Source organism: Eumetopias jubatus, unplaced genomic scaffold (assembly GCF_037043125.1).
Source record: "Eumetopias jubatus isolate StellerSeaLion01/CBP00866 unplaced genomic scaffold, mEumJub1_p1.0 scaffold_10, whole genome shotgun sequence".
Taxonomy (NCBI): Eukaryota; Metazoa; Chordata; class Mammalia; order Carnivora; family Otariidae; genus Eumetopias; species Eumetopias jubatus.
The window spans coordinates 59,527,155-59,543,909 of record NW_028274816.1 but is presented as its reverse complement, the minus strand read 5'-3'; the positions used below and the strand labels follow the sequence as shown (position 1 = coordinate 59,543,909).

The 16,755-nt window shown below is 41.5% G+C and overlaps 1 protein-coding gene across 6 annotated transcripts; it reads left to right on the top strand.

Moving 5' to 3' along the window:
- The first annotated feature begins 5 nt into the window (after nucleotides 1-5).
- On the top strand, nucleotides 6-15,377 carry LOC114199492 (uncharacterized). Of its 6 annotated transcripts, none has more exons than XM_088027798.1 (5): nucleotides 22-122; nucleotides 6,411-6,442; nucleotides 7,308-7,491; nucleotides 11,616-11,742; nucleotides 12,952-15,377. In XM_088027798.1, exons 3-5 carry the CDS (start codon nucleotides 7,477-7,479, stop codon nucleotides 14,598-14,600), a joined length of 1,791 nt encoding a protein of 596 aa, XP_087883924.1. In that variant the 5' UTR covers nucleotides 22-122; nucleotides 6,411-6,442; nucleotides 7,308-7,476; the 3' UTR covers nucleotides 14,601-15,377. The 6 variants fall into 6 exon arrangements, with proteins under 6 accessions (XP_087883926.1, XP_087883924.1, XP_087883925.1 ...); XM_088027802.1 differs by lacking the exon at nucleotides 22-122 and adding an exon at nucleotides 12,039-12,131 and having other exon boundaries at nucleotides 4,109-6,442; XM_088027800.1 differs by lacking the exon at nucleotides 6,411-6,442 and having other exon boundaries at nucleotides 6-82.
- The last annotated feature ends 1,378 nt before the right edge of the window (nucleotides 15,378-16,755 follow it).

Below are 16,755 nucleotides of genomic sequence, written 5' to 3'. Positions count from 1 at the left end.
CACTTCCGGCTTTTCCTGGAGTCACTATGTCCGCGCCCATCTGGCTACCGGTCCCCGAGGCGGCCATCCTGCAGTAATCCAGGTACGCAAGGCGAAGTGGCCGTTTTGGTCAGAATGGCCAGGTAAGGCTCGGTACGGTGAAAACCTACCGAAAGTACTCCCATTTCTTTCACCTTAAATCCTGCGCTGCGAACTGCACTGCTTTTCAGAAGCTCGAACTTACACAAGTCAAACATGCGGTGGGCTAGTCCACCTCAGCGGGTTGGCGAGAAAAGGAATCCACTTTGCACGAAGAAGGATTTGGAAAACACGTAAGGCGCAGCCATCTTAGAAGTTAGCTATCCGGGCGCCTGGGTGGCTCAGTCGTTAAGCGTCAGCCTTCGGCTCAGGTCGTGACCCCAGGGCCCTGGGATCGAGTCCAACATCGGGCTCCCTGCTTAGTGGGGAGTCTGCTTCTCCCTCTCCCTCTGCCCCTGCTTGTGTCCCCTCTCTCGCTGTGTCCCTGTCAAATAAATAAAATCTTAAAAAAAAAGGTATCTGTACAAAAATAAAAAATCTTTCAACGGAGGAAAAAGAGCAAACATAAAGGCCAAAGGACAAATACCCTGGGAACGCTTCTGACTGGATGTGGAGGCTGAGAGGAAGATTTTTGAGGACAAAAAAGTATCTGGAGAAGCACTCACGGTACAGGGAGAGTGATAATGCCATCCATGGAAGCGAAAAAACAGCGACTGGGAGAAACCAAGCTTCCCTTTAGGGAGGTGGTGGGGAGACACAGTTACAGCTCAGAAAGGTGAGGAGAGCAGTCCCAACCCAATGTCCAGGTGGCAAGTTATTCACACGTGATAGTGGGCTCCCACGTGGAGCCCGTGCCAAGGGCGGGGCTTTCTGAGAACCAAAGGCCAGAATTTCTGGAAGGAATAAGACAACTCCAGGGAGAATTTAAAAGTTGTACAAGAAAGGAAAAATAATCCTAGTACACTACATGGCTGAGCTATAAATAGTATTTACATAGTCATCATAATGTAAACACCAAATCTAATCCAAGCAAAATTAACATATAACTCCTGGAAGAATGAGGAAAGTAAATCCCTATGTGCAGAGAACTGTCTTTGCAGGAAGAGTTATTCTGAAGTTTCCTTTATGATAAATCTATGGATAAAGTCCCCAAATTAAAAAACCAGTTAGTATATCCATATTACTTAAACTATCAAAATCTTTAAAAGAATAAAAATCCTCTCAAAACTAACTCAAGCTTAATTTGCAGAATAAAACAGAACCATGGGGCGCCTGACTGGCTCAGTCAGAAGAGCATGCAACTCCTGATCTCTAGGTTGTGTGTTCAATCCCCATGTTGGGTGTAGAGATTACTTAAATAAATAAATTAAAACTGAGAACCACATGAGGCAGCAATTCCACTCCTACATATTTACTCAAAAACAATGATATGTCCTTAGGAAGACTTACACAAGAAAATTCATAGCACCTTTATTCATAATAGCCCCAAACTAGGGTGTCTGTCAATATAGGAGAATGGGGGTAGAATAATAGTTATAAATACACACAAAGTAAAGCAGCTTATAAAATTAAAGAAAAACTGAAATAAGATTTTTTTTAAGATTTATTTATTTCAAGGGTGCCTGGGTAGCTTAGTCCATTGAGCATCTGCCTTCAGCTTGGGTCATGATCCCAGGGTCCTGGGATTGAGACCCGCAGGATTGAGCCTGCTTCTACCTCTGTCTCTGCCTGCCGCTCCCCATGGTTGTGTGCTCTTGCTCTGTCAAATAAATAAATAAAATCTTAAAAACAAAAACAAAAACAAAATATTTATTTATTTGAGAGGGGGCAGGGTCAGAGGGAGAGGGAGAGAGTGTCTCAAACAAACTCCATGTGAGCGTGGGACCTGACACAGGGCTCAATCTCCCAACCCTGAGATCACAACCTGAATGAAACCAAGAGTTGGATGCCCAACCGTGCCACCCAGGTGCCCCTGAAATAAGATTTTTATTCACCCTTAAGATGGGCAAAGATTAAAAGATTGATGAGATTTTGAGGAAATAGGCATTCTGATAGACTTGGCCTTTTTTTCCCCCCATGTGTGAAGTGAGGGTAATATTTAGGTACACCATCAATAGCTTTTGAGGTGGGGAACAAAGACAAAAGAAAAAAATTAAATTTCCTTAAATCTTACATCCACTGACAAGTCTTTGAGACAGGCAGAGTGACCTTCCTCTAGGAACTCAACTGCCTCAATGTTAATATTTTGCTAAGGGCAAAAGGCAGTCCTAGCTTAACATTATCGCAACCTCCAGGATCTTGTAAGTCTCCTTTAACTTATAAAAATTCCTTTGGAAACTTCCTTTATCTCCACCCACCAAGATATATATTAGCAATCAACCACCAAGCATGTGGCCCACTGATGTACATCTGAAGGGTCACTGAAGCAGAAGAGTGAAGTTCTTGTCTCAAAGGGCTGAAGAATGAATCTCACAAATAAAGGAGAGTAAGTAAAGTGATAGAGTTTTATTAAGTTTTATTATTTATTTTATTTATTACTATTATACTATTATTTATTAATTTATTATTTATATTTTATTTATTATTTATTTTATTAAGTTTTATTAAGTTTTATTAAAGTATTAATACTGTATTAAGTATTATTAATTTAATTATTAAGTTTATTTATTTATTAAAACTATTAAGTTGTATTAATTAATAAATTATTTTTTATTATCCTTTATTAAGCAAGGATACAGGAGAAGCTCTCAGGAGTAAGAGGGGTCCTGACAGGGTTGCCAACATGGGCCTCCACCAACAGTCTTTTATTTAGAACTAACCAGGGAACTTGTGGCCTTATCATTCTTTAAATTTCTTTTTTTTTTAATTTTATTTATTTGAGAGAGAGAGAGAATGAGAGACAGAGAGCATGAGAGGGAAGAGGGTCAGAGGGAGAAGCAGACTCCCCGCTGAGCAGGGAGCCCGATGTGGGACTCGATCCCGGGACTCCAGGATCATGACCTGAGCCGAAGGCAGTCGCTTAACCAACTGAGCCACCCAGGCGCCCTGGCCTTATCATTCTTGTAATGTCTTGGTTTAAGTGAGGATTGATGATAACATCTTTAATGGATTATTTCTTCTTTGGGGTCTGGTTATTCTTTGTTGGTCACTATGTGACTGTCATAAAAAGACACCACCTCTGACGCCCAGGGCAGGGTGGTCTGGTTTGTTCCCTTATATCTGGTTTCATTACACCTCAGCATTTCTGGGATTCCTGTGAGTCTGATCACCTAGCCCCCTCCCTATCTCTTCCTACCTACCCTCGCCTGTCTCTTACTCAGTGAGACTCTTCAGATGTCTATCTGTGGGTCCTATACATCAGGGATGATTGCCACCATGTATCATGGGGGGGAGGGGGGAGGATAGAGATAAAGGAAGTTTCCAAAGGAAGTTCCAAAGGAATTTGTATATGTTAAAGTAGACTTACAGGATCCTGGAGGTCGGGCTAAGACTGCCTCTTGCCCTTAGTAAAGTGTCAACATCCAGGCAGTTGAGTCCCTACAGGAATGTAACTGCCCACCTCAAGGGTTTGCCAAAGGGCTGCAAGTAGTAAGGAAATTTAATAATTTTTTTCTGCCTTTGTTTCCCACATCATCATGATTAAGGTTTTATTAGACAGTAATAAATGACCTTTTCCTAACAATAGCTAGCCCTCTCAAAGTCTAGAAACCTTGCTTCCAAAATTCCTTAGAGACTTATGCTATCCCTAACCCTCCTCCAAATTGAGTGTATATAATCGATTGCTCCTCACAATCCCAGTGCAGCTCTTTCTGCCCACAGGTCCTGTCCCCATGCTTTAATAAAACCACCTATTTACACTTAAGATGTTTCAAGAATTCTCCCTTGGCTGTTCGCTCCAAATGACAATATTTCCACATCAGCTTTCAGAATGCTAAGTAAGATAATGTAATTACTACACCTGAAATAGTTCCCTGTTCAAAAAATGTGTATACACTTAATATAAATTAGCTATTTGTTTTAGTGTCAAGTTCTTTTTAAAAAAAAGATTCTATTTATTTATTCGAGACAGAGTGAGAGTAAGCACGGGAGTATAAGCGGCGGTTGGGTGGGCAGAGGGAGAGGGAAAAGCAGGTTTCCCGCTGAGCTGGGAGCCCTCGCCCCGGGGGCTCAATCCCAGGACTCTGGGATCATGACCTGAACTGAAAAGGAGATGATTAACCGACTGCGCCACCCAGCTACCCTCTTCCCGGGATCCAGTTTTTGAAGAAGGGTAGCAGCCGGTAAAATGTATTCATCAACAGAACCGGTTTGGGACAACAATCTAGAATTATCTACCCCACAAATATTTTTCATTCCCTTTGACTCAATTCCAATTTTAATAATTACTTCACTAGAAATTATATGTGAACACATTTGAGTTGGGATAAAAACCTTTTAAGAAATTTCTACCAACAATTTCTAGTCCTCTATCCCCCGCATTTCTCCACCCTCTACCTTGGTGATGAGCACAGCCCCTCCCTCACTACTAGCTCTACTTACGCACGAGCCCTCTCACCTTTCACCCTGGAGATGTCACCTAACCACCACCACCAGTCCTGGCAGGAAGAGATCTTTTCCTTAAACTGAATTAGTAGTTTACTCTGTGCCCCCAGTGAGGCCTACTGCCTCTGTCGTACTACTTTGGCTTCTCGAAACCCTATACCGTCCTCTATAAGCATTCCCTAAGGTTGCTCCAATGGTTTCCACCCCTTAAAGCACAACTCCCTTTCCTGTACGGACAAGTGCACCTTTTTCAAGATGGTCGCGCCGCTGTAAAGTTTTGCGCTCGGCACGCACCAGCCCGCAAAGCGGAGGCGACGGCCTTTGGGCTTGGTGCGCCTCCGGAAGCCATAGAGACGGGAGCATGCGCATTGCCCTTTGTGGCGCTCACAACTGACGTAAGGCGGACTAGTACTATTCTTTCGGGCAGAAAAGTGAGTTGTACGACGGGTCTTCCAATATGGCGGCTCCCCCATAAATTGGCCAGGAGGGCGTCGCCATAGTCTCTCACAGTGTCTTTGTCTAAAAGACCGAAAGCTGAACGGAATCTTCGTCAGTGGAAGGACGCCCCCGGGGTGGTGGTTTGGCAGCCTGTAGACTCGGATGCCACAAACGTTAAACTTGACTTTGTGAGGTGGAACAGTCGCGTCTGAAGCCGAAGTGATGGGCCGTGGCTCTTTCCACCCTCCCAACTGGTGCGCGAAGGCTCTATTAAGGGGTCTCAGTTTCGCGTTCTGGGAGCGGAATAAGGTTGAGCGAGGTTTGTGGAGATTTGGAGTTAATGGTAGGGGAGGCTTGGGTTGTCCGTGAGAGAAACAAGCCGTTGTGGGGTGGGAGATGCATTCTGCGATTTGAGGGAGCGGGGTAGTAGGAAATGGTGCAGGCCTGGGGATGATCCGGGATTGGAGTGGCCTGGAGAAAGGTGTTAGAGCTTGGGGTATTGCTTTGTAGGGGAGGTCAGTGACTGGGGCGATCTTGGAGGCAAATCAGTGATTGGCGTTACCTAGACAGTGGATCAGTGATTTGGATGCCCTTGGGATAGGTCAGTGATTGGGGCGTCTTTCAGGTAAGGTCACTGATTGAGGATGAATGATGGGAGGTCAGTGTTTAGGGTGTTCATGAAGGAAGTCAGGAATGGGGGTGTCTTTGAGGGTGTCAGTGCCTGAAAAGGAATTATGGGGAAGATTAGTACTTAAGACGGCCTTGAGGGGCTGTCAGCAATTGGACCATCCTTGGAAAAAGGTCAGTGACTGAAGAATCCTTGGAGCACGTCACTCATCAGGACGTCCTTGGGACGGTTTACGAATGCCACTGTCCATGGTGGGAATATTCATGGTGTTGGGAGGGTGGGGGTTCAGTGATTGAGACATCTGTGGTAGATACTTTAGTGCTTTTTTTTTTTTAAGATTTTATTATTTATTTGAGAGCGAAAGTCAGAGAGATCACACACACAGGGAGAAGTAGAAGCAGGTTCCTCGGCTGAGCGGAGAGCCCAAGTCGGGGCTCGATCCCAGGACCCAGGGATCATGACGCCAGCCGAAGGCAGACACTTAACCCGGCTGAGCCACCCAGGTGCCCCTAGTTTAGTGCTTTTGATGTCCTTTGCTTAAGTCGGTGTTTGGGATGTACTTGGGGGGGAGGGATCAGTGATTGAATGATCTTTGGGGGTGGTCAGTGAATGGGGTGGCTTCTGGGGAGTTCAGTGCTTGGGGCAGCTTCGTTTCTTATCTTTGAGGGTCTCCAATGATTATTTTATTTTTTATTTTCTGGTACATATAAAAGCAGCTATTTTTTTTTTAATCTTTCTTTACTGAACTCTTATTTCTAATGTAATTACTAATTGATTCTTGTAGGTTTTCCAGGTAAGCAGTTAGAACACCTGCAGGTAAGTTTAACTCAGAGAAAAGAATACGGACTTTGGATTTGGGCAGACCTAAGGTTTTTATCCATATTCTGCCACTTTACTATGTGAACTTGAGCAAGTTTCTCAACCTCTCTGAGACTCTTTTCCATTTGTTAAACAAAAACAAAAAATAAACTGTGCTAACTACTCATACAGTTAAAGATCACACAGTAGATACCCAAGACAGGTTAGCAAGCAGTATTCCAGTATTTATACCCGTTTCTCTGGATTTTTTAGGTTTTTAAAAATTTCTCACTGGACTTCCCCCCCCCCCTACTTCTTAGTAATGGTCTTTCTCTAAGTGCAGATTTAGTTTTGAGTACAGTTTTGGTAAAATTACATAATTTAATGATGACAGGTTTGTTTGTGTTTCTTTATTATAAAATAATTATGTTTTCCCTGCTCATGTTCTCTATCTCTGTGTCTCAAATGAATAAATAAAATCTTAAAAAAATAACAAAATAAAGTAATTATGTTTATTGAAAAATAAGTCATCAGGTAATACATATTACTTTTTTTTTTTAAGATTTTATTTATTTGACAGAGAGCGACACAGCGAGAGAGGGAACACAAGCAGGGGGAGTGGGAGAGGGAGAAGCAGGCTCCCCACAGAGCAGGGATCCCAATGCGGGGCTCGATCCCAGGACCCTGGGATCATGACCTGAGCCACCCAGGCGCCCCTCTTTCTTTCTTTAGACTATCATATTAACCTACCACCTAAAGAAACCATATATTCTAGATATATATATATATATATTTGTGTATATCTAAAATACATATATACATACAAATAAGGACTCAAACTCAGAAAAATCTGTTAGACTCACACAATTTCTGTAATCCCCAGGTCCTGGCTTCCTGGGATAAAATAGTTCCTATGAGGGAAGGAAGTGAAGGTACGAAGATCAACACTGCATCCTTGACCAGAGACCTTGAACTAGAGCTTCAGAATAGAGCCCAGAATCAACAGCAGAGCAGATATTAGACTTTCTGATGGTATATAAGGGCTCCAGAAAATGTCCAAGTCCCAAGTGAGTTTATTTAAATATTTATTTTCCATTAGGCCTTCCGTGGGTTTGAGGAGGCTTAATAATACATGTATTAAAAGAATATGTTTATTTGTATTTATGAGGACTACTCTATACCAGATATAGCATGAAGAGATAAATGTCAGAATTTGGGAAAAAGTTAAAGGATCAACTTCACAGCCAGGTTGCTACAAGAATATGTAAATCGTATGTTTATACAAATTATTATTACTATTTTTTAAAGATTTTATTTATTTGAGAGACACAGAGATAGCGAGAGAGAGCACGAGCGGGGAGGAGAAGGAGAAGCAGGCTCTCCACTGAGCAGGGAGCCTGCCGTGGGGCTCAATGCCAGGACCCCAGGACCATGACCCAAGCCAAAGGCAGACGCCCAACTGACTCAGCCACCCAGGCGCCCCATTATACAAGTTTTTTTTTTTAACTAGTTTCTAGGCTTTGTCTTTTTTTTTTTTTTTAAGATTTTTATTTATTTGACAGAGAGAGACAGCGAGAGAGGGAACACAAGCAGAGGGAGTGGGAGAGGGAGAAGCAGGCTTCCCGCGGAGCAGGGAGCCCGATGCAGGGCTTGATCCCAGGACCCTGGGATCATGACCTGAGCCGAAGGCAGACGCCCAACGACTGAGCCACCCAGGCGCCCCTATACAAGTTGTTTTAAGTTAGAACATAGATTATAACCCAGAAAGTTCTAAACAGTTTATAAAATCGAGCTGCAAACTTGTCTTTCGTATTCCCCGTCCCACTTACCCATTGCTGCATATCGTCACCCTGAAACCTGGTGGTATGCATTTATTTTTAATCCATTCTCATGGATTCAGTGGGTCAGGAAGTAAGTAAGGGCCCATGGTGGTGTCTTACATGTTTGTAGGTTCCCAAGACCACTCTGAGGTTCAATGATTTGCTAGAAGAACTCAGAGTACTCAGAAACATTGTTATACTCACAATTATAGTTTATTACAGCAAAAGCAAAAAGGTACATAAGGCCTGAACCAGGAGACACCAGGCAGAAGCTTCCACTTGTTCTGAGTGGAGTCACGTAGACAGTGTTGGATTTTCCCAGCAATGACTTGTAACAGCACATTTTGAATACTGCTAGTCAGGGAAGCTCACTCAAGCCTTCATTTCCAGGGTTTTTATTTGGGTTGGACACATAGGCAATGCTGACTACATGAATGGCTGACTTTAGTCTCCAGCCCTTTCAGAAGGCAAGCTGCCATGGTGCCCAAGTCTCCCACCATAAACAACATTGATAGTATGAATTATCTGGTGTAGCCCAAGGCTCTCAGGTAAAGATATTTCTAGGACTTCCTACGTATGAACAGGTAAGCCCCAAACCTTTCTTTGGCATGTGCAGGGTGTGGACAACCCAGATTGCCGTGTTCATCCTTCATTGCACAGTTTATCTCCACACAGTGATGTCTGAAACCTCAGCTGGGAAGACTCAAAGGTTGGGGACTGGAATCATCTGAAGGCTTTTTCATTTCTCTATCTGTTTTCCAGGATGACATGACTCAAAAACTAGACAGCTGAGGCTCTTGACTGGAGTATTTATGCATGGTCTCCCTTTGTGGTTTGGGCTTCTCACAGCATGATGCTAGATTCTAAGAGAACCAGACTGAAACTGCATGGCCTTTTCTGCTTTAGCTGCAGAAGTTATGCATCATCACTTCTGCTGCATTGTCTTTGTTACAAGGAAGTCCCTAAGACAAACTAGATTCAAGGGAAGGTGAATAGGCGCTACCTCTTGATGGGAGAGTGACAAGGTCACATTGCAGAAGGTTTGGAATGGGACATACTATTGTGGTAATCCTTGGGAAATATAATCTCCCACATGGCCAGCAATAAAAAACCGTTGGCGATTTGCCTTAAGGAGAAAACTCCTCTAGAAAAGTAGATCGTTCCTGTCATGTAAGTAGGAAGAAGTGTCTTTGATAGGTCATTACTGAGATTGTTTAGTGCTCAGTTCCCTCTATAGCAAACCACCAATAAAGTGGTATTTTATCAGCCATCCTCAGAAAAGCCAGTGGTGTTATATCAAAACCAAACTCAATGAGCAGAGTGCTTCAGGGTTCCAAAACTGTAGCTCAAGTCCATCGGCTCCTGAAGGTCTGACTTTATCCAGGGATAACATCTAGATCATCAAGAAAAATGGATGGATTCTAAGACCATTATTTGGTCTTCCACAAACAGCCCTCAAAATTTAGTTTTTTCTTTAAATCAGTGGTTCTCAATTCGGGATGATTTTGTCTGCCCAAGGGACATTTGACAATGTCCAGAGACATTTTTTAATTATCATAACTGCTAATAGGATCTAGTAAATAGAGGCCAGGGATGCTGCTAAACATCCTACAACACACAGTACAGGCCTCCACCGCAAAAAGTTTTCCAGCCCAAAATGTCACTAGGGTTGAGGTTGAGAAACCCCAATTTATATTAATTAGCAAACATTTCCAAGTTATATCTATTAGCAAAGTCTTAGAATGTGTCCTTCATAATCTCAGTTCATAATCCATTTCTTCTATTTTAAAAATATTCCCCCAAAAAATTAAAAAATAAATTTTAAAAATCCAATTAATTAGTAAAGCTTAAAATAGTCTCAGTGCCAAAGTTTGAAATAGTACAGAAGTTTCTAGAGCTAAACACTTAAGTTCCCCATTAATCCTTTTTCACCATCCTCAAGATAAACTATATAAAAACATAGGTGTATCCTTCTGACTTCCCCTGTCAGCATTTACATACGTAACTATGAATTTGTATATATTTGAGTTGGGGGTCCTTGGCCCACCCTCAGGTTCAATGATTCTCTAAAAGAACTCAAAAGGACTCAAAGCTCTTATAGTTGTGAATTATTATAGTGAAAAGATACAGACTAAAATCAACAAAGGCAAAAGACACAGAGTAGAGTCCAGGAGAGACCAGGCACCAGCTTCCAGTTGTCCTCGCCAGTGGAGTGGCTTGAATGGCATTTAATTCTCCCAGCAATGATATGTTACAACAGGTGGGAGGTATTGCCATCCAGGGAAGTTCACGTGCCCCTAGGTATCTAGGATTTATTGGAAGTCAGTCAACACAGGCATTCAGCATAGATGGCTGACCTCAGCTACTCAGTCTCCAGCCCCCCAAAATTTAAACTGATAGAGCATAGCCTAGGCCTCAGGAATGTGAAAACACCTGTAGCGGGCTGGATATTACAGTGGCTCAGAGCTTATCTCCCATGACCAAGTCAAGGGCCGGTTCTCCTGAAGACCGGCCTTTCCTTGGAGTGTGCAGGGCTTGGGCAACCCAGGCCTGCTGAGTCAGCCCTTTACCACACAGAACCTAATATCCATTGTCATAATTTAGGTTACAGTTTATGTACTTTTCTGTAACTTACTAAATGCTAATACTAAACTTAACCCAGTACCTTGAAAGTCTACCTGTCAACATTTAAGCAACAAAAAAAATAAGTGAAAAATTTTTTGAGTGCTTATAGTGTGCTCTACCTGCTCTAAATTCAGTCATTTGATTTCACAACTTAGGAAGAAATGTATTTGCAGTGTTTTAAATGCTCATGGTTTTTCATTGTGCTGTCATTCATGTTACTTCTTTCTTGAATTCCATTCACCTCTCTCCTCCCCTCTCTGAGGAGGAGTTCTGCTCCTGAAGTTCAACCTTTGTAATTTTTCTCCTCCCCATTGGTGCCCACATGGTATAAATTTCTTTCTTGCCCTATGTAAATGTATACTCTCGTGCACTTACATTGCTCTCTCTGCAAGCTAGTATGCTCCTTCAGGGTAGGAGAGGGTCTTACATAAAAAGGAGTATCTAGTGCAGTACCTGACTATAGGTGCTTTCACATAGATTGTAGATGGTTCCTAGATTAAAGGATTTCAGGATGTCCTATTTCTCTTTTGTGAGAGTGAACATGTACATCAATGAATGACTGGAAGCACAAAGACAGGATATTTTAAATAAAAAATTAGTTTTTCCTACTAAGTATAATGCAACGCTAGTTATACAGAAAGCAGTCAAATGACTTTACCATAAGAAAAAGTATTATATTATACTTATCTTCATAGTATTAACCAATGATAATCCCTTTAGAAATGAATAGGAATGTTCTATTTCAGGGGTCACTGTCATTCAAGGATGTGGCTGTGGTTTTCACATGGGAGGAGTGGCAGCTACTGGACCCCATTCAGAAGAACCTGTATCAAGATGTGATGTTGGAAAATTATAGCAACCTAGTATCACTGGGTAAGCAGAGCTTTCTCAGGGTAATGTAGGCAATCAATTTCCTTTCCTTTCTCAGTGATGAAATGTGTGGAGCCTTAAAAGCACCTTACCTTTTTGAACTTGAGTTTCATATATCATTGATTTTAGTACCTTCTGGCCTCTAACAGAGTGCTTTTCTTTCAATCCCAAAGTAAAAGGCCTTTATTTGGCTAAGATCCAAGTTGTTCAGGCCTTTCAATATAACCTTCCCCACTTTTCAGAGGCCTTTTAGCCCAAGTATTTGTGTCCATGGATCCGCTATAATTTTCCTTGAGTAGGGTATCAAATTACCAAAGCAGATGCTTTCTACCAGTTGGAACATGGAACACCATGGATAACAGAGGAAGAAATCCAGAGTCAGATTTATCCAGGTGAGTGAAAAACCAACCCTGTGGCATAAATGGAAGTAAATTCCTATTTGGTCAGAAACAGGGAGGCACCTATTATTTGGAGAAATCTTGAAGTTTTTAAGCTCTGAATGTGACAGCACGGGGGACATAAGTTCCCACATACATCAATACTGACTCCACTTTTTTTTTTTTTTTTAAGTAGGTTCCATGCCCAGGGTGGAACCCAACACAGGGCTTGAATTCACGACCCTGAGATCAGGACGTGAGGTGAGATCAAGAGTCAGACGGTTAACCGACTGAGCCACCAAGGTGCCCCTTGACTCCACTTTTTAATCTCTCCATATTAGGATTCTTTTGCTTGGTTTTTAAAAGAATACATTTCTGGGGGTGCCTGGCTGGCTCATTTGGTAGAATGTGTTCAGGGTTGTGAGTTCAAGCACCATGTTGAGCGTGGAGCCTACTTAAAAAAAAAAAGTTTTCAAAAAAATAAAAATAAAAGAATACATTTCTTCTCATGTATTTGGATCAGATCCCACTCTAGTTCATCTTGGAACTTGTTCTCCTAATCTTTCTCCCTGGCATCCTCAGTTTGCCTGCCTTCTCATCTCCATCCCCTTAATGCATGGTTATAGCCTTCTTTTCTAATATACTCAGCATTCATAAATTGTCTCTTGTCTCCACATTCTGTAGTTTATTCCATTTTCCCCCCTCCTTCCACTTAGAAATGTCTCAGACTTTCGCTGTATACCCAGTCTCATTTCTTCTCCTCTGCTTGGCCTTTGCTATGGAATTCCATTCCTTCTATTTCATGGTCATTGAGGCTCATTGGTCTCCTTTCTAGAAGACACCTGGCAAGTTGATTGTCATACAAACGAGCACCAAGACAATCAAGGCAACCTTGAAACTATGGAGAGTCACCACAAAAATAATGCATTTAGAAAAATACTGTGTCTAAGCCTAAACTTTGATGTCCCTTTAGCACAAAGATCCCATACATTTGACATACTTGGGAAACATTTGAAACCTAATGTAGAGTACATTATTCAGAATAAAAGCTATGCAAGAAACAAAGTTGAATTTAATGGATATGACAAATTATTTCTTTATACTAAACGTGAGGAAATTCATACTGGAGAAGAATACAATGAATATAATGAACATTTCAAGGCTTCCAGCCATAAGTCACAGCTTATAGAACATTGGAAAACGCAAACAGGAGAGAAACAGTATAACTGCAGTGACCGTGGGAGAGCCTTTTCCCAGAAGTCAGACCTCAGTAAGCATCAGCAAACACACATCGGAGAGAAACCCTATGGTTGCAGTAGGTGTGAGAAAGCCTTCAGCCAGAAATCCCATCTCATTTTACACCAGAGAACCCATACAGGAGTAAAACCTTATGGATGCAATAAATGTGGGAAAGCTTTTACTGATAAGTCATGCCTTAATAAACATCAGAGAACTCACACAGGAGAGAAACGGTTTGAATGTCATATATGTCAGAAAAGCTTCAGTGATAAGTCACAACTCACTTCACATCAAAGAACTCATACAGGAGAGAAGCCCTACAGATGTGGTGAGTGTGAGAAAAGCTTCAGCAACAAGTCACAGCTCATTATTCATCGGAGATCTCACACAGGAGAGAAACCCTATGGCTGCGATAAATGTGGGAAAACATTCCCTCTTAAGTTTAGCCTCATTTTACATCAAAAAACTCATACAGGGGAAAAACCTTATGGATGCAGTGAATGTGGAAAAGCCTTCATTCAGAGATCTGAGCTTATTAGACATCAGAGAACGCACACAGGAGAGAAACCCTATCATTGCAGTGAATGTGGAAAAGGCTTTAGTGTAAAGTCACTCCTCAATACTCACTGGAGAACTCATACAGGAGAGAAACCCTATGGGTGCAATGAATGTGGAAAAACCTTCTCCATCAAGTTTAGTCTCATCCTTCACCAAAGAACACATACGGGTGAGAAACCTTATGAATGCAATCAGTGTCAGAAAGCTTTCACCCAAAAGTCACACCTCACTATTCATCAGAGGTCTCACACTGGAGAGAAACCTTATGAATGCAGTGAATGTCACAAAGCCTTCAGCCGGAAGTCCTATCTCCTTATTCATCAGAGAATTCACTCGGGAGAGAAACCTTATGAATGCCTCCAGTGTGGGAAAACTTTCTCTCACAAGTTTAGCCTTATTATTCATCAGAGAATCCATACAGGAGAGAAACCCTATGGATGCAGTGAATGTGGGAAAACTTTTCCTATCAAGTTCAGCCTCGTTTTGCATCAGAAGACACATACAGGAGAGAAACCCCATGAATGCAGTGAATGTCAGAAATCTTTCGTCCAGAAGTCACATCTTATTATACATCAAAGAACCCACACAGGAGAGAAACCTTATGGATGCAGTGAGTGTTGGAAAACTTTCTCTCACAAATTCAGCCTCATTTTACATCAGAAAACTCATAGAGGAGAGAAATCATGAATGAAGTAAATATTCAGAAGTTGTCATTGAAAGTGAATAGCGGATGACACCAGAGTTTACATAGGAGTGAAACCTTAAGACTACAGATGTGGACACATTTTTTTCCCCCAGACTCACACCTCATTGCTTATAAGAGAATGGTACTGGGTAGAATGCCAGACAGGAGGAAATACCTTCCTCCATACATGTCAATTGAATGTAGCCCAAGGGAACGAGTAGGAGGGAACATCTGTGTGTGTCTGTATTGATTGTGAGGATATTGTTGGCACGAAATCCAGCTACACTGGTATCAGAGAATTGACACTGATGAAAAAATTATATACTTGAATGAATCTGAGGTATCATCTTTTATGGGTATCATTTTATGAGGGATGTCATTTCCTGTAATTGTGACATAATAAGCAGCATTATGGAACATTTTAAGTATGTAAATAAATACACTTGGCAGAAAACAAAGCAAATATTATATCAGAACTATGTGAGAATATGTGTTTTACATCTATTTTTATTATTAAAATGATTGTTCATAATTGGGAATTGCATGTGTTAGCATAGCAATTGTGACTCCCTAGTACACGTACTTCAATGTACACAAAACTTGCCAATAGAATAATCTGCATTGAGGGGCACCTGGGTGGCTCAGTCGTTAAGCGTCTGCCTTTGGCTTGGGTCATGATCCCAGGGTCCTGGGATCAAGCCCCTGATCGGGTTCCCTGCTCAGAGGGAAGCCTGCTTCTCCCTCTCCCACTCCGCCTGCTTTTGTTCCTTCTCTCGCTGTCTCTGTCAAATAAATAAATAAATAAATAAATAAATAAAATCTTTTTAAAAAAAGAATAATCTGCATTGAATCTTTATATCATTACAGTGCTACATAAGTTGTAATTGAACTACGTGGTTCATTATTTTAGTAAGAAATCTTAATAAAATACTGAATATCTCCTCCCCTGCCATCCATTTCCTGGTATTCGTAAATGGGCCTGGAAGATTTTGAACATTCCTTGAGTAAAATGTTTTTTCATCGACTCCATGGTAAAATTTTTCCCCCCACATAATTAACAATGAAATTAGAATGCAGCACACAGTTGATGACTTGACAGATTTAAATGGAGAACTTAGTACATAAAATAATGGTGCGTCACACAAAGGTATCTTGGGTTGGAGGAAATGCAGTAGAAGTATCTGTAATAAAGAATTTTATTTCTTCTAAACCGATCAGATAGTTAAGGTTTGAAGATAATGAGTTTTAGGGCGCCTGGGTGGCTCAGTTGGTTAAGCGACTGCCTTCGGCTCAGGTCATGATCCTGGAGTCCCGGGATCGAGTCCCGCATCAGGTTCCCTGCTTGGCAGGGAGTCTGCTTCTCCCTCTGACCCTCCCCTCTCTCATGTGCTCTCTCTCTCTCTCAAATAAATAAATAAATCTTAAAAAAAAAAGATAATGAGTTTTATACCCTTTTGAGTTCTAAACAGTTTGAGAGATCATCCTTGATATCAGAAGACAGAAATTAAATACTAGCTTTGGTCCTGGCACTCCTTGATTGGACAATGTAACTTGTTCCTATAGTCAAATAAAGTAGGCTTCTATTTCCCCTATACTGTACAAGGTATTGGCTGGTCCAAAGGTAGTGAGTTATCTCAATTGATTGTTCACAGTTACTGTACAAGGTATGCTTCCCTTTCAAAGAGCATAAATGAAACTTTAGAGGTGTTTTTATGAATCCCTCTCTAGAATGTAGCTGGAAAGTCTCATAAATTATTTTTCTTAAGTGGGGATTAAACTCTAAGATACCATGAGCTTGGTTTTTATTTTACAAAAGCAAGTTTCCTTTTCAAGCACATTGATTTACATTAAAATGGGGAAATTGCAACTATAGCAGGTACCCAGTTTAAGGTGGTTGAATGTACTCGACACGACTCCATGACTTATACTAACATGAGACTCCAATAAAGACAAAAGCTACAAGGTGTTCTGCAACATGCAGGTACAGATTCCAGGGACCTTTTTCAGTCACAGAACACCATTTGTCTCCAAATCACAAGCCACCAACATATATGTGAAGTATCTCAGTTTCACGGAAATCAAGGCCCAAGATTACTCACGGGTCTTTTATACTCACTAGTCACATAGCCAAAACCAGCCTTTGAAAGAGGGGTAAAT